The 27,572-nt window shown below is 36.7% G+C and overlaps 1 protein-coding gene across 2 annotated transcripts in view; it reads right to left on the bottom strand.

The window, feature by feature from the left end:
* The window catches only part of LOC128021109 (opioid-binding protein/cell adhesion molecule-like), a 131,743-nt gene that overhangs the window by 31,184 nt on the left and 72,987 nt on the right, over positions 1-27,572 (bottom strand). For both annotated transcript variants that reach the window (XM_052608047.1, XM_052608046.1), the window contains one exon: positions 6,738-6,970. In XM_052608047.1, the coding sequence (XP_052464007.1) occupies positions 6,738-6,970 (233 nt within the window). The remainder of the gene's footprint in view (positions 1-6,737; positions 6,971-27,572) is intronic.

Raw genomic sequence — 27,572 nt, 5'->3', positions numbered from 1 at the left:
ATTTCAGATGGAACTCTTCATATAATAATGTAATAAAGGCCATTACAAAGCAGTATGACAAAATGAAGTTTCGCCACTGATACGGAGCAGTCAACCAAGATGCTTGTGTTTTCCTCTAAAATCTTTTAAAGGATAAAGACTGGCAGCAGTCATTTTCCAAATTTCTTCCAATTCGAAATGACACAGCCCATATCCTTTGAGAATCCACTGGTCAAAAAGTTGTCAATCATCAAACTGCAAAATATATGGGAATCATTTTTTTTTTTCAACCGTCACTGTGGAGTGACAGTGTCAATCAGTGTAGACTATGTTTTAAAACTACAGCGATGAAAATACCACCAAAAGCCTCCGCTTCAATGTCTAAAAAATTGCAATGTCAATCCATTGACGCCTGTGGGTTATTGTCAGGAATGTTTCAAAGCATTTAGCATATCATTCACCTTGTTCTTACGCATGTGGAAAGCTTTTAATAGATCTCTCAAGAAAAGGCAAGACAGTCGGAGAAGCCTGTAATTTTGTAAAAGAAAATCAAAATGTCTTTAAATGCTCCATTAGAAAGTCCATAAAAAAAAAAAAAAAAAAAAAAAAAAAAAACATTTAAACCAACACACATTCCATATTATATCTGCCTGCATGGATTTATTTAATATATTTTAATATCAGTGGTTTTCTCTTAGCTCTATGGGGAAATCAAACAACTAGGGTGCTTTCATATAACACATGCGGAGTGAACATTATGGTGTGTTTTGTGCGGTGATTGCCTCTTCACTCCTTTTTAATAACAATACTAATGAGTCACATTGTGCCATCAGAGCAAGCTACAGGTCTCTCGCCTCAGAAGAGAGCTGCTTGTTTAGCCGCTTTCAGTTATTACAGTTGTGGAGAAAAGCAATCACCCTACCGCAATCCCATCGCAATCACATCTATCTGGCACTGCTGTGGCTGAAACAGCCCAAAACATTAACAATGACACTGTTTCGAGGTTTGTAAAAAAGCAGGATCAACAGTTATTCATTAAACAGGCAGATTATTATTGGCAGAAAGCTAGTCCAGTTTGTAGCATATTGTGGCCCTTATCCACCTGCTTAGACAGGGAAGGTATATATATATATATATATATATATATAAGTAATTCTCTGGTAGTTCATGTTTAAAAATGTAAACAAATGCAGATGCAGATTCTAATATCAAGCCTCCACAGTACTATTTTTTGCTATGATAGCGGTACATTTCTAAATGTGGCATTTCCTGCCTCATGTGTCCGAACTCCCACAGTCTTCCACAAAACCTGTATTTTCAATTGGCCTCGCAGAGGGTTGAAATAACTGAAGCAGAAGGCAGGGAACCCACAGAACTCAGTGGGTGAAAAAAGGATTCCTGCGCTGCCTCTGGTGATATAGCTGCTGCTAATGTGTCACCCAGGCAAATTGCACTGGTTTTGTCCTCCCATTTATATTATAACCCTACTGAATCTTTCCAATGGCTCATTACTGCTCTTTAAAATGGGGAAAAGAGCTGCTTCTCAATCCAGTAACAAGAGCTGAAGCTTATTACACAAATGTACAGTGTATTGAGAGGACGTCTTATCCTTCTCCTTATGGAGGAGAAAGTTGGAGACTAATCTAAAACAGAGACATGTCATCACACTCGCAGCAAATGAAAGACGATAATCCCGCTTGTTATTTACAAGGCCATATAATTAAATTGCCACACTTTTGCCCTCTTATACATAATAGCGTATATGACATCCTGCTCATTAGGTAATATGTTGAATTGCTTTAACGAAATGTGCAATGCAATGAAAGTGTTTTGATCAGGATGAACATTCAAGATACATGCATTTAGCAGACGCTTTTATCCAAAGCAATTTACTGTGCATTCAGGCTATCACTTTTTACCTATCATGTGTTCCCGGGGAATCAAACCCCCAACCTTGCGCTTCATAACGCATTGCTCTACCAGTTGAGCTACAGTAACACTTTTTTGTTTACACACTTTTTTTTCACACACAAGATTTGTGTTTCAAAACCTAGCGAGCTGTATAGGAAGCATCCTAACTTTAACAGAACCTCTTAAGTGACATATAGCACTGCCAAACTAACTAGGTTTTGCAGCGTAGCTACATTTGTTTTGTTTTTTGCTCGACTTCAAATAAATTATGCTTTTAACTGCGTGTAAACTCTAGTGCAAATTAAACTTCTGATGATCCTCTATGCCTCCCGTGAAGACCTCCAGCTAATGGAACATATGGAGTGTGATCATCACCCTTCATGCACTGCCTTGCACCGAGCTGGATTCATCCTTCCCCTTTTCCCACTTGAGTCGCACTTTACTTCTTATCCTCACCATTCCTTCGCTTGCTAACAGTCTTGGACTCCCTGCATGGCCTGCACATGTCTCTGTTTACCCGTGCTCTGTCGTCTCATCCTCTACCTTTGGCTTGCAAAGTTAAGAGGGTAAGAACTGTCCTCTTTTTTCATCTGCTTCGGAAAAATCTAAATGTATACTAAAAAATAAATATATTCTCACATAAATAATAATAATATTTATTAATTAAATAAATACATTACTAATAAAATAATACATAAATATACTGTATTTAAATATAAACCAAAATACTGAATATATAAATGGTAATATTAAAATCCAGCTAACCACGTTACTGTAAAGAAAAATCAAATAAATAAATAAATAAAAAGACCTTTCTAAATAAAAACATTGATTTATACAATGTTCTGTTAAGCAAATATCACATTTCAAGCAGATGGAAAAACATCTTGAAAACTGAGACTGACATGTGGAAAATTGGTGCTAAAATAAACATATGATGGATCCTTGCATGAATCTGAAAATAACAAGACTTTTCCCATTGGTTTAGATGAGAATTTGTAACGAGGGTTTATAATTTCATCTGGCATCAGAGCATCATTCAAATGTGTTTGCTCAAGTCTGTGCTCTTGTGTTTGTCTGAACAAATCCTCTGCGCAAAGACATCTTGGGAGTTGTCTCACTGTTTCTTTGTTTTAGTACTCACAATTGTTTTCACTGTTATTCTAAAAAAAAAGAGCTTTATTTGATATAACAACAAGGACAAAAGTATTCCATTTAATATAATCAACATTTCCCTGATCTTGCTTGTTCTGAAATGTTTCTTTTTCAAGAATCAGTTGATGGCCTTTGTCACATTCTGCATACAGGCCAAACACATAAGACATATGCATGATGTGCAACGTTGAAATAGTACGTTTTGAGTTTCTTTGCACAAGTATGCTTGTCTGGGATTTAAGAAAAATCAAATACAACTTTTAATTATCATTAGAGGATATTGGTGAAGACGAAAAAAATGGAAGTAATATTCAGTGAGAATACAGAGCCAAATTGGCTGCAATGGAGTGCAATTCAACAGCCCCATTCTAGCCAGCTTCAGTGTGCACACCACCTGTGTATGTCTGTCCTTCTGATACTAGCTGAGAGAGACAAAACAGGTATTTTGTGAACTCATCCATTACAGATCTCACTACCCTGTGCCCTTGAAACAAGCTATTGAGCTATATCCAGCACAGATATGCAAATAGCTAAAAACAGAGACCTATTCACTCGTCTCATATTAGCCTGCTTACCTTACAGACTTTATATATATATATATATATATATATATATATATATATATATATATATATATATATATACACACACACTGACTTGCATTTCTCTATTTGTTAACTACAAAATACAAATATATATTTTTTAATTGTATGCACTGTATTTTACCAAACATACGCTTTAAGAGATAAAATAAGACTGATTTATTATATCACAAAAACACTTTGAAAAGGCTGAAATTGCAGTTTAATATTATCATATCTAGTAATTAGGGCTAACCGTGACTAAGGATTTTTCTGGTCGTTCATTTTAAGCATTAATCGACTAATTGCACGCTTATTACTGAACCATTTAAATCATTACAATGGGCCTTTAATTTCCTACATAGCCTAAAACATGCATAAAGCTTGCCACATCACACCAGCAGAAGTAATGATTATGAATGTGTCAGGCAAAAACAGTAGGGAGGCTGCATTAATATCTTAATAATTCACTGCTAAACAAGTGCTTTCTTACACTGACTCACTCATCATCTCCGCAGTAGTGATGCACCTGTGTGAAGGTTTTATACGGATTACATAATCTGAGAGTATTTGTTTTCCATTTGAATTAGTTCATTTGAAAATAGACATTACACTCTCTATAGATATATATTTTTTATTTCTCTAAGGCAAAGATATATAAACATAGTTTTGCACACAAGTTCACAAACCGAGATGACAGAAAGTGCACCTTATTTGCTTTCATTATCTTACAAAAGCGCAATGCTTTGTTGTTATAGTGAGTGCACACAAATAAACGTAGAGTCTTTACAGATCAGAAAGATGTATTACTCTTATCTGTATAAGCAAAGTGCAGAGTATTTTAAGAGTAAGTGAGCACATCTATATCATATATCTATAACAATATCTATATGTATCACCTCTTTCAACCGAGCCAGTGAATGCTAAATGAATGTCCATCCCCCAATTGACAAATTTGTTAAAAAAAATTATTTTTACTGTTTTTGCTTTTAAACAGTGCCTAATCTGTCCATATTACTCCCCTGAATCGTATGAAACAAAATTTTCAATGGGGAAAGCAATATTTGCATTGAGGACTCATCCCAGTGAAAACATCCCAGTGATGTAGCTTTTTTGACACACAGCTTTTTATTCCTGAGATTTTGGACTGGCGTTATATGGATTACTTGTGGGTTATTGTGATGTTTTCATCAGTTGGAACTCTCTGAACTTCACAAGGCCCCCATTAACTGCAGAGAATCTATTAACCGGCAAGTGATGTAACACAAAATTTCTCTAAATCTGTTCCAATGATGAGACAAACTCATCTGGAGGGCCTGAGGGTGAGTACATTTTCAGCAACTTTTCACTTTTGGGCAAACTATTCCTTTAACTAGCAAGATTTGCAGTTTTTTTTTTTTTTTTTTTGCACCATTACCAACTAACATTAACTGGCAGCCTAAGCATTTTTTTTCAACAGCAATGTGCCTCTAAATGCAAGTACATAAAATGAAAACATGGTTTCCTCCTAAGACTATAATGACCTTCATTTGTCTTCTGCATGTAGTGGTTTTATAAGAATAATGCTTTGTGTACCTCAGAGAAGGAGCTCAGAGGAAAACCTCAGGTTTCGAATTGCCCGGGACGCTAACGTGTCGCATGTCTTCTCTCTCATTGCATCTGATCGATGCACCCAATCGATACTGCGGAAGACGATGAGGCCATTTACAGAGACACAAACCTCCAGCTGCAGTCATAAACCACACAAATAGATGTAGTGCTGATATGCTAGAGGACGGAAAATGCTAAATCTAATGGCACGCTGTCCCGTTCAAGAAATGCTAATGAGCGACCTAAAACCGGAACCATAGCAAGTGTGAAATACGTTAGGACACTTAAAAACAAGCACGCAGATGTCAAGCGAGATATGTGAGAACGCTACTGTAGGCGCTCTTTCAATTTTTAGCAGAGCCAATGCAATAACAAGCTTCAGAGGTTCAGAGTTTAAGAGGAATAAAGCCACACTTTATGACAGGAATAGACAGGGTGCTACAGTTTGTGTAGGCAGACTTTAGCTGAGCGTGGCAAGATTTAACAAAGCTGAGACAAAGCATTACAGTAAAGGCACACCAAGACCCCATCTGTTCAAAAAGCTCTCAGATCCATTCTCAAGAACACTAGGCTGAAATTGTACACCACTCAGCATGCAACTATGGGGTGTAAGGGAAAAGGAGTATGCTGCAAACAATTCAATATCTTAAGTGCACTTTTGAGTGCCACAACATCCACCCAAGCATGCTTATGTTGTGCCATGCAGATGCGGAGTGTTGAACTGCACAACAAAACAAGGAAGGCGAATGATTGATTCATTAAACTGGGATGAAGACTTTGTAATTAATTGAATTGCAGGTTAAACGGGAACTGAACATGCAAGCCGAACTCCAATTTAAGCTTTGTGTGTCTAATCAGAAAAAAAATAAGCACCTCACCTTGGTCTATTTGTTCAGTTATTTAAGCCTGCAGTAATTAGTGTCAGGACAAAGTACTGAAGGTTAATGAGGATTTGATAAGGCACCATTTTATTAACCCTAACACTTTTTCCTCCTGAGACTTGGGAAATCTGACACTTTTTCTGACACTGCATATGGTCTGAGAAACGTATTAAAAATGGCGCTATTGTTTTTTGACGCATATCTGATTTGTGTAACCCAAGCCGAGATGGTTTTGGCTTCAAGTGACATTAATTGTTTTTTGGACCAAAAATATGAAGGCAATTGTCTTCGCTGTAAGTCACGACGACTGGGTATCGACACTTGTTTTAGTGAGAAGAAAACAAAGCCTCTGCCCTATTTTTCTGTTGCTCTCTCGGCTGCATGTCTTAAATCAATATCCATCAACGATTTTGAAATTACACCCAGATTAAATCCCAATTTCATCACTGGGAGTCACATCTGCTGAGTTTCATTTAATTACATCAGCCTAGAAAAGGAGAATCAAAGTTGTTTGTCAACTGTTATTTACACAACTCAAATGTCAACAAAATCCCAAACCAACGTAGAGCTAGTTTTTGACAAGCTTTCTTCTTCCGCACATAAATTATGCAAAGATTTGACTTCTCCTCTTAAGATTTACCTTGTACGATGAGATGCACTTTTGTCGATTCTGGTTTCTTGTTTGTGAGGATGGAACATACGTACGGCCCCTCGTCGTACAAGTTTACATTTATGATCTTTATACTGTATTCAGTGACAGCTGTGTTTAGTAGGACCACCCGGGGGTCCAACGACCATTTTTCATTCCCTGTGAAGAGGATAGTGGTCCGGTTGAGCCATGCCACCCTTGATACTTTGTTGTCCACATTGCACCTGTTGAAAGACACAAATAGATGAGGATAAATATGATTGTTTGCCATATTTTGAAGTAAAAATAGTATACACAGGTTCAAACTCGGTTTGAAATAAGTTTGATACATTTTGAGGGACTTGAATGAAAGGCAAAGTGTTATCATTTAAATGAGGAAATCATGGATAGCATATCCAATTATCAGCTAATACTTTCAGTTCTACTTACAGTAGGAAACCGTCAAGCTAACTTCTGCTTGAAGAAAAAGCCAAGAAAACAATGATTTATATTCTAGACACAGTATTGGAGTCCAAAACCCAAGCATATTCTTCAATTCAACAGACTTTACTGGAGAAATATCATAATGCCTATAATATCACCCCAGCTTGCTTGGAATGCAAAAAACATTTGACAAAGCAACAGGTAATATAAACAGACAGCTGTTCTTTTCTTCTCCTTTTCTATTACAGATCTCGAGTACCAGTTGGAAAATTACAATAGCTTTTCATCTCATCCATTTCAAATAGCCGTAAGGGTAAAATTAAGGTGATAGCCACCTTTCAGTTCAGAAGAATCTGGATATGACACTACATTTGTCTCCTTCACAGGAAAGGACATTTCTTAAAACTGCAGAAAAAGACCTAGAGGCATCCACTATACTTTTTTTTTTTTTACCCTTTTCTAAACTTTTGATTGATGGCTCTAAAGGTTAGGACTAATTGAAAGTCAGAGCGCCATATTAAAAAACTGAGACCACAATCCCATGCAAAGCAGTGCACTTTCACAAAAGAAGAAAAGCTATTGTTTTCATGGTGTTTATTTGTGATTTTCTGGCATTTTCTTTACTTATCAATAGCTATTTCATAATACAATGGCACAGAATGTGTTGTGTTGACATGGTTTTCATCAATGACACTTTACAAGGTGCACTGAGGATTTTCAAAATGCCATTGCCAACCCATTCACGTCAGCATGCCAAAACACTGCAGTAATTCATATTAGACTTTAAGAGGGCTTCACTCTCAAGGTCAAAATCTGTAAATGGATTATCAGACCCTTTACTGGTGATTTCCCGCCTCTGAAAATTAGTCAACAAGAGAGCACTCTTTTGGCAAATCTGGAGGGCAACAATTGCAAGTAGGAAGTGAATGCTTTCTCAGGATATTCTTCACAGGGAAAAGCTCATTCAGACTCTGTTAATCTATACAGAGTGCTGGAGCGCAAGAGAGCTTGCAGAGGATTTGAACCATTAAAAAACCACAAGATTAAGCTCCAGTTTATAATCATGCATACTCTGCAGTTTTTGCTTGGGAATCACTGTGCGCATTCGAACAATAGAATGGATTTTTTTAAGTTTCAGTTTAAAAATAACCCCATAGTCACTCTGTGCTTGGCCTTAACACCTTAAAAGTGTGGCAGAACCTACTGTTCATATTTTAACGTCTTGGTGCTGTGGGGCCTAATTTCCCTTAACTTAATGCTCGCTTTCCCTTCCATACCAAAAAAAATAAAAAAATCGTATAACTATCAGAAGAAGCTCCCCCAGATGTTATTACACACATTAATTCTGTACGCAGCAGCAGCACCCTCCATCTTCTGAACTGCACTGTTCATCATGCTCCAATATGTGTCTAGTTGATAAGTTTGTGGATTTGTATCCGTTTTCTGGCTGAGAGCAACAAACTGAGCCTTAAACACAAAAATAATGACATTAGCATGATAGGGGAAACATGGAGGCTACACTAAAAGTTAATTTTCTGTTCAAGAGTTAAATTTTAAGGGCCTTATTTGTGAAAGGCTTGCACTTTGAATAGGTAGGTCATTTTTCCAATCCCACCGTGGGCACCTTCTCTGGCCGTTCTAAGCAGGATGCTTAACACCTCATCTGCTGCAGGGGTGCTGTGGGACAGATGATTGTGTGCTCAGAATTTCTGCATCTGCCTCTGACAGATTAGATTAGCAATATGCAAGATAACGAGTTTGCATAGTGGCTGTAGGAACTGGTGCAAAGTCTTACAAAAAAAGCCAAAAAGTTTGACTTTACAAAGTGTTTCCTGACTTGAGTGTTTTAAAAAAAAAAGGTGATTACACATTTCGAAAACAATTAAACTGCTACTAAATAGATCCAAGAGTTGATTTGGGTCTTAAAACAGACAAATATTGATGTTTATGAAATACGTAGCAGGACAACCAGAACACTGCAATGTCATCACACATACAGGTATGCTTCACATCAAACAGCATGCATACATTTATAATGATCCATATCAAATAGCTGGTGCACATATTTACATATGCATATCAACCAATGGAGCCATTATAAATTCAATATGCTAAAAAGACCGCCCTCACTGTGCTTGCAATTACTGTCACTTAAGCCGAGGTAAAAGCATATAGATTTTTCCACCCTGTGCTAAAAAGTAAGAGGTGTTTCTTAGAAGGCAGAGCCTCCATTATCCAGCATTGACAGGCTAAGATCAGGCCTCATTCAGTCAACTAATGACTCTGTCACACCAATCCCTTGCACTTCAGCCTAATGGACTGCCAGCCACCTTGGTGCCAGATCATTTATATGAAGAAATATCTTCTCAACTCAAACATGTTCTAAAATACATTAGATGGATTATCAATATTTTCCACAACAACCTTATTTAGAGAGAGAGAGAGAGAGAGAGATATGGAAGTACAATAATGACAAATGTCTTTGAAACAAAAAAGCATGCTGAATAGCACTAACTGAAAAATATATGCATTGCATTAACAATACTTGCATTTTAATGCCTTGTATTTCCAGGGCTTGCATTTTTAGGTCCTGAAATTTAACATAGTTGTTCGTTTAAGCTGTGAATATTTCAATGTAAAATATTTCACACACCTTTTCATAATTAAAAAATCAATAATTCATATACACGTTCCAGAATTCACTTCCAAAATATTCAATCGGTTTAAAAATACGATGTATAATATTTGACAGGCAAATTTCAGTTCATTTTATTTCACTTTCCAAATTCGCTTCCACAAATTCAGTGGTTAAAATTCGGCAGATAATTCGCCCTTCCACATCCGGGAGCTGCAGGAATAGCAGTAGAGCACAGAGGCATGATCTCCATCTCCTGTCAGTCGCTCACCAGCAGGTGGTGCAAGCGGCTTCTGATGAAGACCAAAGCAACAGGTGGATTAAGTAATACAGTTACAAAAACTGATCTGCATAAATGGAGCAGGCGCTAAGGAGAAGTTTTGATTATCGGGGCATGTGTAAAAGCTGATTGTGTGAATGTGAATGTTATTTACAACATCTTTGCCTTTACCATAGACTGTATAAAGGCTGTTACCCGTAGCCTAGTAAGCAGCATTCTCTACCATAAAGGAGATTATAATGGGATTTTACTCAAAGCTGAAGTACAGAACTAACATTACATCTGAGGAAGACATATATTGCTTTCGGTTGTTTAGTTTCCGTAACTTTGTGTCATGGCTTGTGTGTCGCTGTGCTGTCCCCTCACGTCACACTCCAGGATTCTCCAATGACGAGTAACGCTTCTCAATCAATTAATACTATGATATAAGACCTCAGATCTCAGATGACACTTTTTTGGTGCTTATGCAAACTATATAGACAGTTAAGCAGATATGAACGAACGCTCAAGGTTTCACGCGGTTTCCCTCATAAATCTGTTAAAGAAAAGAAAACTGATTAACGTGGCTCCGCGCACCAACAGCGATTACATTTACATTTATTCACATAGCAGACGCTTTTATCCGAGGCGACTTAAACTCACATCTTACTGATGAAGCAAATTAGCTATATACAGACAGATGAGGGTTTTAATGCAAGTCACTTAATAAGAAAAACTCTGTGTTAAACTTTAACGTCAAAAAATTTACGTCTTTTATTGCCTCAAGATATTAAATTCGGGATCTAATTAATACAATATATTACTGTATATTATGTACATTTCAACAGATGAGCCCAGAAATGAGCCCCACAAACCAAAAAGTTTCACCAAATCATTTTTTTTTTTTTTTCGTAAAAAGAAAAACAAGCGCAGTAGTTTTATGTTTGATATTTGCTGTCTATTCGCCTAAGCTGCTTTAGGGACCATCTGCAAATTTACCTCAAAATGAAACGTAGTACAATATTAAATTCAAATTAATCAGTTTACACTAAATTATTAATTTACTCAAACTGACTGGATATATATGGCCAATACTATTTCTCTTTGTATGGACACTACACAAATATTGTTTACAAGAAAAAATTTGTAAGTCAGTCTTGTATCTAGCAATGTACAACAACTGTTGGAACATGAAAAACCCTTTCCAGGGATCTTTAATATGTAAATAATTGTACACTGTAAATATATGAAGGGAGGTATTGGCAAAATCTCACCTGTAGATAATCACTATGAGAAATACAAGATTTAGAATTTGACAGTACGTTATTTAAAATTTCTATTAAAACACATTGGACCTTTTAACCCAGTCAGTGGAATTGTCAGATGGTCCCTTGGGTCCCTGCTCTCTCTCCACGAAGACGCGGAAATTTCAGCAATGGATAAATGGATTTGCAGCACTAAAAACTGCTTGTAGTTGCTCTGCTTCTAAATTAATTTAAAAATGACAATCCATATACAGCTGTTCCTTCATCTTGTCTGAGCTGAACTTTGTTACGGAAAAGGTGACATGACCCGAGGTGCGCTTGCGGTATTCTGAAACGTTTAGATGTTTTTAACTCGATGCGGTGCGATGCGCTTGTTTTTTCCAGGTGCGTCCTAACCGCATCGAGTTAAAAACATCTAAACTTTTCAGAATGCCGCAAGCGCACCGCGGGTCATGTGGCAAGAACTAACCAGTCAGCTTTATCCTTTCCCATAACAAAGTTGAAAGCTCAGCCAAGATGAAGGAACAGCTGATCATAGCTGTATATGGATTGCCATTTTGAAATAAATTTAGTAACAGAGCTACTGCAAGCGATTTTTAGTGCTGCAAATCCATTTATCCTTTGCTTAAATTTTCGCGTATTCATGGAGAGAGCAGGTCATGGATGCTTAGCCACGACAGACGCCTCATGAGCGCAACTGCCTGAGCGCTTTGGAAAGAAGGAGAAAGCCGTGTGCCTAGCGTTTTCCATGCGTTTTTAAGCGCGATATGTGAAAGGCCCCTTACTCGTCATTGGGGAATCCTGGAGTGTGACGTGAGGGGACAGCACAGTGACACACAAGCCATGACACAAAGTTACGGAAACTAAACAACCAAAAGCAATATATGTCTTCCTCAGATGTAATGTTAGTTCTGTACTTCAGTTTTGAGTAAAATCCCATTATAATCTCTTTTATGGTAGAGAATGCTGCTTACTAGGCTACGGGTAACAGCCTTTATACAGTCTATGGTAAAGGCAAAGATGTTGAAATTAACATTCACATTCACACAATCAGCTTTTACACATGCTCCGATAATCAAAACTTCTCCTTAGCGCCTGCTCCATTTATGCAGATCAGTTTTTGTAACTGTATTACTTAATCCACCTGTTGCTTTGGTCTTCATCAGAAGCCGCTTGCACCACCTGCTGGTGAGCGACTGACAGGAGATGGAGATCATGCCTCTGTGCTCTACTGCTATTCCTGCAGCTCCCGGATGTGGAAGGGCGAATTATCTGCCGAATTTTAACCACTGAATTTGTGGAAGCGAATTTGGAAAGTGAAATAAAATGGACCGAAATTTGCCTGTCGAATATTATACATCGTATTTTTAAACCGATTGAATATTTTGGAAGTGAATTCTGGAACGTGAATATTAATTATTGATTTTTTAATTATGAAAAGGTGTGTGAACACATCTTAAACGAACAACTATGTTAAATTTCAGGACCTAAAAATGCAAGCCCTGGAAATACAAGGCATTAAAATGCAAGTATTGTTAATGCAATGCATATTTTTTTCAGTTAGTGCTATTCAGCATGCTTTTTTGTTTCAAAGACATATGTCATTAATTTACTTCCATAGAGATAAAGCTATTTTGTTTGAATAACGTTTTTTACTTAATGTAATGGAGGAATGTAAATAAACTTGCATACTTCACACATCATGGGTCACATGGGCATTATTTACATATTTATATATATGTAAATGTATATGTAAATATTTTCTAAATGTACAGTATACTGTATGTGTGTGTATTTATATATACATAATTAAAGCTGCAGTAGGTAACTTTTGTAAAAATATATTTTTTAGGTATTTGTTAAACCTGTCATTATGTCCTGACAGTAGAATATGAGACAGATAATCTGTGAAAAAAAATCAAGCTCCTCTGGCTCCTCCCAGTGGTCCTATTGCCATTTGCAGAAATACATCGCTCCCGTTGAGAAACAACCAATCAAAGCTGCGGTCCGTAACTTTGTGTTCAAAATGTAGAAAAATGTATATAATAAGCGAGTACACCATGAATCCATTTTCCAAACCGTGTTTTTAGCTTGTCCTGAATCACTAGGGTGCACCTATAATAAGTGTTTATATTCGGACTGTTTTAGATTGCCACGGGGGCAACGCGGCGGAGTAACCCAGTACCTTTGTGATTCTTCATAGACATAAACAGAGAGAAGTAGTTCGGGCTACGATGTTCTTCCACAAGACGCAAGCAGTTCTGTTTATTAACCGCTAGAGCGTCAAAAGTTACCAACTACAGCTGTAATATAAAAAGTACACACACATTTATTATCTAAACAAAAACTTGCATTTTGGATGCGGTTAATTGTGATATATATATATCGAAATCAGGGGTATTTAGTGAGATATAACATTTATATGTAAACTATACAAATATAAATAAGTATAAATATTAAAGGCTATGTTGCAGGGTTAATTTTTCAACGAATTTTTTCAATTTGCTTGTTAGTAATAAACATTTAAACTGTTACCCATTGTATTTTATGTTGTTGGGTAGGTATCACAAAACGGAATATAATATGAAAAAGTAGGTATCTCTTACAGCGGTTTGCAACGATTCTCCTTTCCCCCACAATGCATTGCATTACGTCATGTTGGGAAGAGAATTTACCAAAGCTTGCTTTGAGAGCATTGAGAGTGACTAGAGAGATGAGTAGGAGACGAGAGTATTCAGATAGCGCAGATTATAGACAAATACATAGATATATTTAGATAGCAGTTTCCATGGGATGGCACCGCCCACACAAGCACCTACCAAACACAGCAACAGATTGTCATTGTTATTGTGCACTGCTGACGTAGACTAGTTCCAGTGCTCATTGCTGCGTTGCTAAATGATAGCAACTCACCAGGACACTTCACCAACTCTCCACTCATTGTCCTCGGACCATGCATTTAATTGGCTTTAAACGCCCATCAGTTCTTGGCAATTCCTCATTTGCCCTCTCATGTCTGGCAGGTTTGAAATTATAAGGCTGCAGCCATCATACATGTTGGTTCTTGCCACCTCTTCCTTATCCCAGTTTTTTCGTAACGTTACATTGTCCTAAAATAGTTTTCAACATATACCACTTGCATAAACACTGCGTCCGTAGGCAGTATTATTCGTAGGGGTTGCCATTGTTGTTTCGCGTCCTGTGTAACGTCAGAACTCGGATTACATCGATCTAGTACGAGTTTACGGGTGGGAAGTCACGGGTTTGACTGCCGTTCCAGTGCACTTTCACGGGTTTAAGGTTGGGAAAAAAACTGGTTACGGGTTGTATCATACTAGGCTGAGGCTACCTTTCCTCCACTTCTCCCCAACGTGACGTCATCACCGAATTGCGTAAAAAAAACGTTAATACCAAAAATGTAATAAAAAGGTCTTTAAGACCATTTTTGAGACATTTTAAAAATGATATACATATCTTGAGTGATTTATGTACCCATTGATCGACAGTGGTGGTTAACCTGCAACATGGCCTTTAAATAAGATTTTATAACACGTATATTCTGACAAAATCTAGCTCTAGTGTTAAGGATTTAACACTCTTAACTATCTTTCTAAAAAATCAATAAAAACAGATAACGTAAATAAAGGTAAAATCTGGGACAAACATATAGGGCGCAACAATTTTTCATGTTTGGGTGATGACAACAAGACGCCATTTCATAAAATGACACTTGTCATATTTTTCATATCACTGCTGTGCCTTTTGCAGATATGAGTAGGTCAGTGAGACTCTGCTGTGGGGATTCGGTGCTTGCAGATCATTGTCGGCAGACAGCCATGTGGTCTCAGGGTGAGATTAATGACAGGCAGGCTTTATGTGATGGGAGACTGATGAAGGCCATTACACCAGGGGCAATGAGTGGTGGGCTTTCAGATAGAGGGGGAACAGGAATGATTTCCCCAACCAGACACAGACAACAGTGTCGAGTGTTACATACTCGGATTAGTGGAATGTGGGTTATATAGAAAAAGTAACAAATATTGTCACAGAGAAAACCACACATTAAAATGCAGTGTGAAATAGCAAAAAAATAAAAATAAAATTTAAATGAATAAATAAAAAGCTCACAAAGACCTGTTAGAGGTTTTGACAGATATAATGACAGTAAAGCCTTTTATGTTGCAAAAAATATATATTTCTCAACAAAACGCTGTTATTTTAAACTTTATATTTATCAAAGAATTCTAAAACAATTAATCAGTTTCCACAAAAACATTAAAACAGCACAACATATAGTTTTCCAATCATAAAATAATAATAATAATAAAATAAAAAGATATAATATGTTCAAATAGAAACCATTTTTAAATTGCAAATAATGCAATATTCGCTTTTACTTTACATATATTTGAGCAAATAAATGCAGCTTGGATGAGCGCAAAAGACTTTCGAAAAATATTTATAAATCTTAAACATTTTCGTCATAGGCCTTGCAGACTAACTTAACAAGCTAAATATTTTAGCCATTATAGTCCAAGCAAAATAAAAACATTTCAAATGTATATTATATAAATTATTTTATGATTCTAGTAGAACTAGAATGCAGAACAAGATGTCATATTTTTACTGAAAATAATTATTGATGTAGTTTCTATCCATGTTATGTATTTCCTGCAGATGCGTTAAAAATTTATCTCAATGCAAAAGCAAAAGCAGAAGCATTTGCTTTTCTGTACTCCATTCAAGCCTCCTGAGTGAGCCGTGGCCCTCGTTTGAATTGAAATAACAGTACAATAGAACAAGCCACCACTTGTGATTGCCACTTTTGTCACTGCTTTCAAGGTGGATGCACTAACATTCTATTTGTGTCTGTCCTCCGAGGATCCGTCTGAAGGCCTCAGCCCACCTCCATAGCTAACTAGTCATGTGGATGAATGACCTGCAGAAGTATGAAGAGAAACTGCCATTTTTGGCCCGTCACTTAAGAACAGGAGAGACAGACAAGCCCGATAAACACTGCCATTTGCTTTGTCCCACACAGCGCTATCTCCACATCAAAGACCCGAAGCTTCACCGGAAGGCAAGCATCACATTGGGATTGAAATAATACTTCAAACTGGAAAACACTTTTTTAACAAAATGTATCACTTAAATTAAACCCATGACCTTGACATTGTTTAAGCTACTGAAATTCACTGCAGTTTACCCATCAGTCTGAAATAAAATTATTTTTTCTTGTTATATACAGTAGAAAATATTTGATTTAATTTTTCAGTAACTTTTTTCAGTAAATTCTTTTTATATTGAAATAAATTCTAAATGTTTCTTGTCTCTAGCCTTCTAATTTAAATGATCTTTTATTTTCAAACACCCCCCTACACACACACACACAACCTCAAGCCAAATCGCATTCGGTAAAGACATGTGTAGGATTATATATGAGACAGGCAATCATTTTGGTACAAATGTTCTTGATAAGCCTTGAAGGACATACTGCTAAGCGGAAGTATTCACTCTCTCTGTATTGTGCAACAAATGCCACATTAAAACAGAACAGAGAGCAAATGCTCCCTAAAAGGATAAAACTGTAGAAAGACATGAAAGAGAGAAACACTAGGAGATGTTGAATATGCCTTGAAGCAAGGTCAAGTCACTGAAAATGCACTGAATGAACAACATCTCTTTAAAATGCAACATATCATACAGAATTTGGCTTACAGAAGGATGGAGTTGGTCAGAGATCTGTACATTGAGACGGCTAAAAAAAAGGGAATTGAACCCATGGCATTTTGCGCAAAAAGTTAACAAGTTTAAAGCTAAAATTTAATTATTACAGTAAAAATTGAATATAGAAATAAAGCTTAAAATGCCGTTTAGCTCTCTCACCAAGCAAGTAGAGTATGTGTGGAAAAGCAAAAATTATTTTCTAAGAAAATTCACCTTGAATATATAGAGATTTTTTCTTTGTTAACTTTTTAGAAATGGCCGACAGCACTTTCACACAGTTGCAAACCTTTTAGGCATTAAAAATATCAGCATGATGTGCAGCAGGTCACCACCACCAGAAAAGAGTTGGCAAGGTCTCATTTAAAGATGAAAAGAAGAATTTCCCCCTCCGGAAACATCAGGCAGCTGGACTCAAAACAAAGGATGCTGGTCTTGGAACCTTCCAAGTGGGTTTAGTCAGCACTCCCTACAAACTCTGAAGCATGCAGCAAAAGAAAGCTGCAAGAAATGACAATCCACAGAATGTCCCCGGAGACAAATATCCAGGATGATCCTATCTTTATCTGGACCCTTCTCTGTAGACACCTATTTATAGTTCCCATTGTAATATTCAGAAGAGAGGTTTAATTGGTGCATGCTCATTTTCAGCCTCCGTGATGTTCTACAATATTCAAACCACACCACTCAAAATGGTCATAGACTTTAAGACCTTATAAATGATTTTAATAAAATTCTTGGTCTATTATGGCTCAGAATTTCCTTTTTTATGTTACTATCTTGTGGTACAAAGCACATGAACTTGGAGAAACAGAGCTTTTATTTCTTCTCCAACACTGTTGTACTTTACACTCTGGAAAATGCATGAACACAACAATGCTATACAAATTCCCAAGGCTGCTCACTTTTTTTTTTCAAATAGAGTTTAACTTTGAAGACATATTATTCTGTAAAGATCTCTTTTTAAAGGAATTTTTCTTTTTATTAATTTTAGCATATGAGAAAATGACAGAGAGATAGATAGATAGACAGACAGACAGACAGACAGACAGACAGACAGACAGACAGACAGACAGACAGACAGACAGACAGACAGACAGACAGACAGACAGACAGACAGACAGACAGACAGACAGACAGACAGACAGACAGACAGACAGACAGACAGACAGACAGACAGACAGACAGACAGACAGACAGACAGACAGACAGACAGACAGACAGACAGACAGACAGACAGACAGACAGACAGACAGACAGACAGATAGATAGATAGATAGATAGATAGATAGATAGATAGATAGATAGATAGATAGATAGATAGATAGATAGATAGATAGATAGATAGATAGATAGATAGATAGATAGATAGATAGATCGATCGATCGATCGATCGATCGATCGATCGATAGATAGATAGATAGATAGATAGATAGATAGATAGATAGATAGATAGATAGATTTCATCGTGTACTTCAGAAATTTGCATCCTTTCCCCAACCATTTTCCACGGGTGCTGTGCATTTCTCTGTCTCCAATTGACAGCTCAAAATGTCTTCCAGATACGCATGACTGGGGCAGAATGACTGCTGGCAACGCCAATGAATAGAAACAAGTCCCCGCAGCGTGAGAGTGAGAATGTAGATAACTGATGAAGCCAAGATAACCTGATTCAATTCTGCTTTATCTAGCTGCAATGATATGATTCTGATATCTGATAACACTGTGGGTGCAGCAACACTCTGGGCTTAATATTTTTTTCTAGAAAAGATACGGTGAAAGGAAAGAACAAGGAGGGAGAAAACGAATGAAAAGAGAAAAAAGTCATGAGCTGTGTGGTTTGGGAGTTCATACGAGGGGTATTATTCTAATATTAAAGAAAAGTAAATACTATTACTATTTGCACAACTTTGATGTGAGAAAGTAGGAGTGACAGAAATTAAAAAAAAAAAATGTACAAGCTCTAATGAAATCCTGTGAGAAATGCCCAGTAAGTTAATATTACTGCAGCAAAAACAACATGCAAGCTTTTCCTTTTACAGAGGAGTACAGAGTACATTCCATCTGCTTAAATCTAGACCAAGCTGGGTAATAAAAAAATGATGTTTACTAAGACAGTCCTTCTTTTATCTAAATGCTAAATCTCAGAGCGATATCACCCTTTACAACATAATCATTAGCTCTCAATTCATGAAGCACACAAGGAATCGTGGGAGGTTATTAGGCCAATCAAAAGCCAAAGCATGTGCTGCTAATGGAATCTGTACAGGTGGTCCAGAAAATGTCCATGTCATCGTTGTTTTGATTGGTTGAGAGCAGCATGCCGTGTCTAGCTGGCGCAGGATGTGGGCTGTCGGGAGGCTTGATTAATCTTAATTTTCCTGCTCTGTCATTTTTAACTGTGATTTACCAATCAGCCACTGTGACAAAGACAATTTGTGCAAAGAAACACTTCTACTTTGCAATAATTACCAGACTTTGCAAAGTAGAAAAATGTTTTGCATGAAAACTAACACAGAATATGTACATGAAGTTCTGCTGATACAGACATAAAGGGATTGGATAAGCCAATGCGTTATGGTGAATTCATGTAATAAAAAAAGTATAATAATCAGAATTAAATTAATTTATTTATTTTAATTAAAAAATCAAGTTTGATATATATTTTTAAATAGTGTTTAACTGTGAAGACATTGTTTTTTTTAAAGTTCATTTCATTGCTTGAGAAACTCAGAAGTGGTGGATTCATCTAAAGTATTTAATGTAATTTGTTCTTAAATGTAAAAAGAAAAAGAAAAAAAAGTAAGACTAAATTTCCACTATCTACAATGACATCCATTTTTCTAGAAAAAATCTGCCCATGCTCAGAGTGGGAACCGGGAGCCTGTACACACACACACACACACACACACACACTAAATGATAAATGGCAACCAGTTAGTGTGCTGCCTGGACCTCCACCAGGGGTAGTATGAAGCAAAACACCAACAACTCAACTAAACAATATGAAATGTTTTTTAAGACCCCGTGAATGCAGCTTCTGAATTTAGAGGAAGCACTGACTCCTGATCAGAGAGAACAAACTCTATCCTTCTGTCCTCTCTTTCCAAGAAAATCAATTTCTCCCTCTTCAGACTAACCCGTTCTGAGAAGGCTTACAGATAGAAGTGTTTATGTTCTTTAGTAAAGCATTAAAGCTGAGACAAAAGCCGTGACTTTAAAAATAAAGGAAGTGAAAGACAGAATCGAGTAGAGTGACAGAGGTGATGATTCACTGTCGACTGTCATACTACTATTCTGAACCTCTGTCTTTCATTCCTATTCACCTCCAAAACACAGGGTCAGGATAGTGTATGTTTTCATGACCAGCTGTGCAAAAAATGTCTAAAAATACTTGTTTGGAACTTCAAGAACATTTGAAAACAGATTACAAATATAACAGCAATACAAATATCTGCCTAAATGCAAAAAAAAAAAAAAAAAAAAAAATTAAAACACATTCAGAATGACATTAAGTCAGATCCGTTATTACATTTAGGGTCGGTAAGATTTTTTCATGATTCTGAAATGTGTGTTGCTCACCAAAGCTAATACTAATATTATTTTGTACAAAAAAAATAAATAAAAATAAATAAATAATAATAATAATAATAATAATAAAATATTATATATATATATATATATATATATATATATATATATATATATATATATATATATATATATATATATATATATATATATATATATATTATAATTATCAATGTTAAAAACAGCTGCGTAATATTTGTGTGGAATTTTTTCCAGGATTCGTTCATGAATATAAAGTTCAAAAGAACAGCATTATTTGAAATAAACATGTTTTTTTTCGAGCAACTAATATCTTTACTATCAACTTCTTATCAATTTAATGCTTCCTTGATATAAAAACATAATAACTTACTGACCCAAACTTCTGAATGGTGTAAATAATTCATCATCTTAATTTTTTACATTTTCCACAAAATGTTTGCATTTCTACAAATTGCACATACCTTTAAAAGCACAAAGACAGTACAGTAAAGACTGTCCAGCCACATCATTAGAGAAATATTATCTGCATAAATACAAGGTGTACACTTAATAATTAACTAACAAAAAAAATTACCAAGCCTAAAAATAAGCCAATACACGTTACTTGGTAACAAGAGTAGTCCTGCTGTGAACATATAATGTTAGTAAGCATTCAGAATCATTTTTGGAATGTGAAAAAAAATTAAATAATAATAACAAAAAATGTTCTTTTTCCACACTTTATAAATTACATGTCTTTGATTGTGACGATCCTCCAAAACCATGAGACTTGTGACAGCTGCCTATGCATTAAAATCTATCCAGCCCATGAACTCACACACCACCAGATTGAAAATCATGGCAGTCATACAGAGGGGAAGTCTGAACCCATTTCAGTTTAATTACAACACATTTTATTCCCAGGGAAAAACAACAGCCCATTCAAGATGCCTGTAAGGTTTCACCTCAAGATGATTTAGCTCTCAAGATGTCAAACTCTCTGTCAAGCAAATACATGGGTTGCAGTAGCCTAATAGTTAAGATTCTGTACTGCAGACACACAGATTCAGCCCCGAGCAGGAGTGGGACAGGAACTGGGGACTTACTAATATCAAAGTCCTGCTCTATCACCATTGTGCCCTTGAGCTGGCACTTAACCTCAGGTTTCTCTGTGAGAACTGAACCCGCAATTAATCCACAGAAAGTCAGTATGAATAAAAGGCATGCTATGTGGTAACAAGTTAATGCAAGACTTTCGAGTCCACCATGCAGATAATGGCCAAAATCCACCCACTCAGACAGGAAGTGACTGTCTGATTGACTGATAAGATTACTAAACTTTAAAACGTATTATCAGTGAAGCCAATCAGATCACAACTGATGTATTCTGGCAGTTTTGTGTGCAATATGCGTCAGACAGCCAGCAAAAATGACCGTTGGACCGTGGACGTGCTGTTTGAAACGGAAACCATGCTTGAAATATGCATTACATATCACTCAGAGCATAAATCTGCATGAAAGGACATTGATCATGAGTGTCAGCAGATAGTATCCTACTTTATGAAAGTCTCCTAATGTTTTTGATAGCACAATAATGGCTAATATCCTCCGGTGCTTGACTTAGCGTTACTTTGGGCTTTTGTCGATGATGGTCTTTGGAGACCCTGATACAATCAAGTCCACTTTTACTGCAGAACTAATTACCATACCATTGTCTTCAAAGGAAAACCTGATTCGCACTAATCTAAAACCGCACTGCAATCTTTTATAAAACACCTGAGAGCCCACTCGTGTTCCTTTTGGAAGCCCTGGCACTTCATCAGTTCTCACGCACACACACACACACACACACTGCAGACAGCACTGAAAGCAAAAAGATTGTATTTGCACCTCTAAGGAAACGAGGGCATGAGCAGAGGCTTGCGCTGCCAGCCAGGGATATGTTATGCTCTGTGCATGCAGTACAGAAAGATCCAGTCTTGTGAGGAAACAATTTCTGTTCCATTTAAATTGCATTTTGAGGTTCTTTTGTTCTCGTTCTGCTTCATATTAAAATTACAGATGCCATGAAATCTGTATGAAAAGGTCATCCGGAAAGGGGTGTGCAATTTATATCTTTTTCCTTTGTTCTAGTGCAAACCTTTAATTTTCTACAAAACAAATGCATATTATTGATTAATCTCTGTTTGCACATGTCTATAGAGAAAGCCCAGAGGTCACTCTATTAAACTCCAAAATGTCATTAACCCCTTACTAGTAACCCCCCTTTTTTGGCATGGAGACCGAAATTACATACCCAAAATAAAAAGGTTTCTGCTCATGATTCTTTCTGACTAGATACATAATCAACCTTTGTTCACAAAGCTGACACTTTAAAGTTTACTGTTCAGGAATCAGAATCACTCAGACTGTTATGATAATAGAGATATATAAGCTCAAACATAAAAACAAAAATAAAAATATTAAAAACATATGTTTTAAATGTATTTAAAAAAAATGTTGATGTAGGAAATGAGTTTGAAAACACAGTGTAGCTAAGGCCACAAGTCTTCCAAGACTTCATAAAAAATTTCATAATCGAATCTGTAAAACTGTGAATTTTATGAAATATTTTCTAAGGCCATGTCATGTGTGTTTTTAGAGAAGGCTAATCAGATTGATTTATGGCCCTTGTCATCTCTGTAAGATCTCACATGTAAACTTTCCTGTGCTCTTTGTGTATGTTTCACTGTTGAAAACTGCCCGAATCATGATTGTATTGTTCTCACCAAACGGTTCTTTCACACCTCCGCCAAGTATGACACATTATCCGCATTATTCTTTTATCATTATTCTTTTGTTTTTATTCCACCTTTATTAGCCTTGATTGTGGTTTTTCAGGCTTTACAAAGCAACAAAGCAGCGATCTCACTTCAGTCTCTCTTTGCATTTAGCCCTTATTTATCAAAAGTCTTACTATAAAAATACAACAAAACATTTTCTTACGACCTTACGTGAATTATTGAGACAAAAATGCATTATGAAGAAGAAAAGCACCTGCTATTAGTAGCATTGGTGCTAACGTTAGCATCAAGCTACATCTGACAATTTATGAAATTATTAGTACACTTTTACTCAAAACTCACTTTAAACCCCGATCGAGTGTTTATAATAACTTCCTTTAGCGATCAGGGGTGGAATTTGGTCGTTTACTGTTGTAAAAATATGTTATTTGTAGCCTTTTTCATCGCTGCACAAGTTAGCATTTCCGATGTACATTTTCGATTTTTTTTTATAAAAACGCCCCAGATCTCAAGAAATTCTCATACCAAGCTTTACTATCGTAATCGCGGGTTTATTATTTGGATATTTCGTGTGTACAGAGGTGTTTCAGTGTTGTTTTGGCCAGATAACTACCAGGAAGTGTGCAGGAAGCATGTGACACGATGGGGCGGTGTCCAGATATGAAACTCTAAGATTGACGTTTGAAAGACCCAATCAGAGTCTGAGTCACACACCGCACGAGCTGTGACTACTGCACGCACACAGAGATCGCTGGGAGAGGCTGTTTATCATCTGATCGCGTAAATCCGTGGAAAATGAATAGAAATGACGATTCTGTCTAAAGAAATATGAAGTAAACATCAGTAAATATATCCATATATCTCCGCAGATATGCATCTTTGGTCTGTAAATCCTTATTGACGCTGTTCAGTGAGTCTATGTGAACACAAATAAACCGCTGCTTACGTGACTGAATATGATTGAGTTTTGAATTTCTATTCAAAATGTGGCATAATACGGATTTATTATTTTGCACTCCTGACATAAATCACTAAATATCTGTCACTGCAACAATGTTTTATCAAAATATTGGTCAAATATCGAAGCTTGAGTCTTTAAACTTTCCATTGATGCACAGTTTGTCCAGATGAAGTAAGACAGTGATGTTTAATGTGCTGTGAAAGTGAAACAATAATAAACTGGGGCCGTCAGCGATGTTTGCACGCAAAGGGGTTAATGTGAGTGGCATTTAAATTAGGGACAGCCACTTAACCCTGCAATATTTTGGCTATCATCTCAAAGTAAATATTGAGTACATTTACATAGACAACAATAATCCAATATTAATACGATTAAGGAAATACTTTAAGAATCTACCACGTAAACAGAGATTTTTGATTACCTTAATCCGACTAAGGTCATAGGCTACTCAAAGTAAACACAAATCGAATTTAGAAATGTGGAGTATTCTAATTTTAGTCACATAATGGTCCAGTATAGAAATGTACAGTGCTTGAAGTGGGCCGGAATGCACTTCAACATTTTAGTTTTTAGCATACTGTCATTTTTTCATGCGTACCCTCACTTCTGACATGTTGCCGGTACTGAGTCAAAGTGACTGTGTCTGGGTGATTAAAAATGACACTATAAAGCACACTGCCCAGGAGGTCATTTGAAACCGGTACACTTCTGGAAAGTTCAAGGATACAGTAAGTGAATGCATTAGTAATGAGTACAAAGTTGAAAACAGTGCTAATGCAGAGAAAACACAGACGATTTCATCATAGATTGAGGAGAGGATGTGACTTGCATCCAGACGGCAACAAAGTATTATTTTCAGCATGTATTTGGCTTAAAAGCAAGTGTGTTTTATAATGAAGGCTGGCTAAAGTTGTTTTAGATTATGCACTTGTCAGTGGTTTAGCTATTCTGAATGGATCTTTATAGTAGCATGTACAGTCAGGATTAGACAGCAGGTTTAATGGTCCTTTGGCATCTATCTCTGGTCCGGTTTGCTATCACTGCTTGACTGGTGCTTATTTATATTAAAATAATCTAAATAATTGTCTTTCTTTTTTCTTTCGGCATTATATACATAAATTGGGAATTATGAACATGTATTAATTTGTTGTGTAGTACTTTTTGCCACATTTTGCAACAGGATGCGCACACAGCAGTGGAAAACTGTTTGATGGCAAACAAAAGATTATGGCTTTAAGGAAGAAGGCACATTTTTATCCATCGTTGTCTGTTTGAACATATAGCATGGCATATAATTATGCACTTGAAGCTTTTGTAAAAACTTTAAATAAAACACCCAAAACTGTATAGTATCAAAGACAAACAAACGTCTGTATGTTGACAAAGCCCCTAGAAGGCAGAACTGCAACCTTTAGCCCAAAAAAGTGCAATGGCTAATGCCAATGCTTCCGGTTTGCCAATATGTGGGAAAGGAGACCAGAGGTTTTTTTTTTTTTTTTTTTTTTATGGATGTCAATGTAGGATAGGCTCTACTACACTGAATAAACAGCTTTTTAGAGCAAACAGCTTATCATTTAATGAATCGACAGCCTATCGGCTAATCTTCAACCTGTTTTACACTAAACAATACTTTTGCTTGGATTGCAGCAGTGAAGCAAGAAGGCTGGATAACAACTATCAACGTAAGGATGTGCAGCACATCCTTTTATGATGCAGCATAATTTAAGATAGCATTGTGACTGTGTCATTGTTCACATATGCATATAGCGTTTTGTTTTTTTTGAAAAAAAATTTAATTTCCGTTTTATTGCTAAGTGCTACGTTGGCCATAATTAAGGGCATTAGTTCACATTAGTTGTTTAGCTATCTTGTCAGCTGACAAATGCTGTCAGTAACCTTTTATAGAAACGTATAGTGTAAACTTAAATGTTGTATTGTGTAACAATTAACTGCATTCATTTTCATAAGGTTAAGGATAAACAATTGTTCATCACTCATTAAGATTGGCTAATGGTCATTCGAACATATACTGATGTAATAAACAATAATAGTATAATTTTTAAATAATGTTATATACAATATGTATAAATGACAATGAACAGAGTCTTATTGTAAATATACAGTAAGGAGTAGCCAATGTGAGCTGGGTGACGTTATCGAGGACACTGCTGTTTCATTTGTATGATTACAAGACTTGCATTCTCCCATCCTCAGGAGCTCGCGCTCCCGAGTCGAACTTGCCAAATCCAAACTACCAAGAACACAAGTCCGAACTTTGCATACTTGGTATTGAGAAACGGCTCATCTCTGATGTTGATACGTGAAATTTCTGGAGCGAGCATCAAATGGCCTCAAGTGGGAACGTAATGACGTATGCCCTTAAAGGGGGGGTGAAATGCTATTTCATGCATACTGAGTTTTTTACACTGTTAAAGAGTTGGATTCCCATGCTAAACATGGACAAAGTTTAAAAAATTAAGTTGTACGTTTGAAGGAGTATTTCTGTTCCAAAAATACTCCTTCTGGTTTGTCACGAGTTTCGGAAAGTTTTTTTCGAGTATGGCTCTGTGTGACGCTAGATGGAGCGGAATTTCCTTATATGGGTGCTAAGGGCGCGTCTGCCGGAAGAGCGCGCGCTCCCGTATAGCAGAGCACTGAGAGGCTGAGCACAGACATTCACTGATCAGAGCAAGAGCGTCGCGAAATGTCACAAAAGAAGTGTGTTTTTGGTTGCCAGGGCAAGACAACCCTGCACAGATTACCAAAGAAAAAACAGCATTAAGGGACCAGTGGATGGAGTTTATTTTTACAGAGCATCAACGGAGTTGTGCAAGTGTTTGTGTTTGATCCCTGCATTTCGAAGATGCTTGTTTTACAAACAAGGCCCAGTTTGACGACGGATTTGCATATCGTTTATTTCTTAAGGATGATGCAATCCCAACGAAAAAGGGTCACGATCGTGTGTTGGAACCGCAGGCGGTGAGTAAAACTGCTTCAAATATCTCTGCCTCCTTGTTAGTGCTTCCGCCTCCCATGCCGGAGACCCGGGTTCGAGCCCCGCTCAGAGCGAGTCGTTGCTGCTGCTGCTCTCGTTCAGTTTCAGCCTCGGGATCTGATTCTGGATCATAAATAAACGACTGAATCTGACTGTTAGCCATGGTTTGTTTTGGATGATGGTTTTTTTCTCAAGGTAATGTCACAGCTTCCAAACGCTCTCAACGCAA

The sequence above is a fragment of the Carassius gibelio genome, chromosome A10, assembly GCF_023724105.1.
Source record: "Carassius gibelio isolate Cgi1373 ecotype wild population from Czech Republic chromosome A10, carGib1.2-hapl.c, whole genome shotgun sequence".
NCBI lineage: Eukaryota > Metazoa > Chordata > Actinopteri > Cypriniformes > Cyprinidae > Carassius > Carassius gibelio.
Note: the sequence above shows the minus strand (reverse complement) of the source record. Positions and strands in the feature narration are given on the sequence as shown.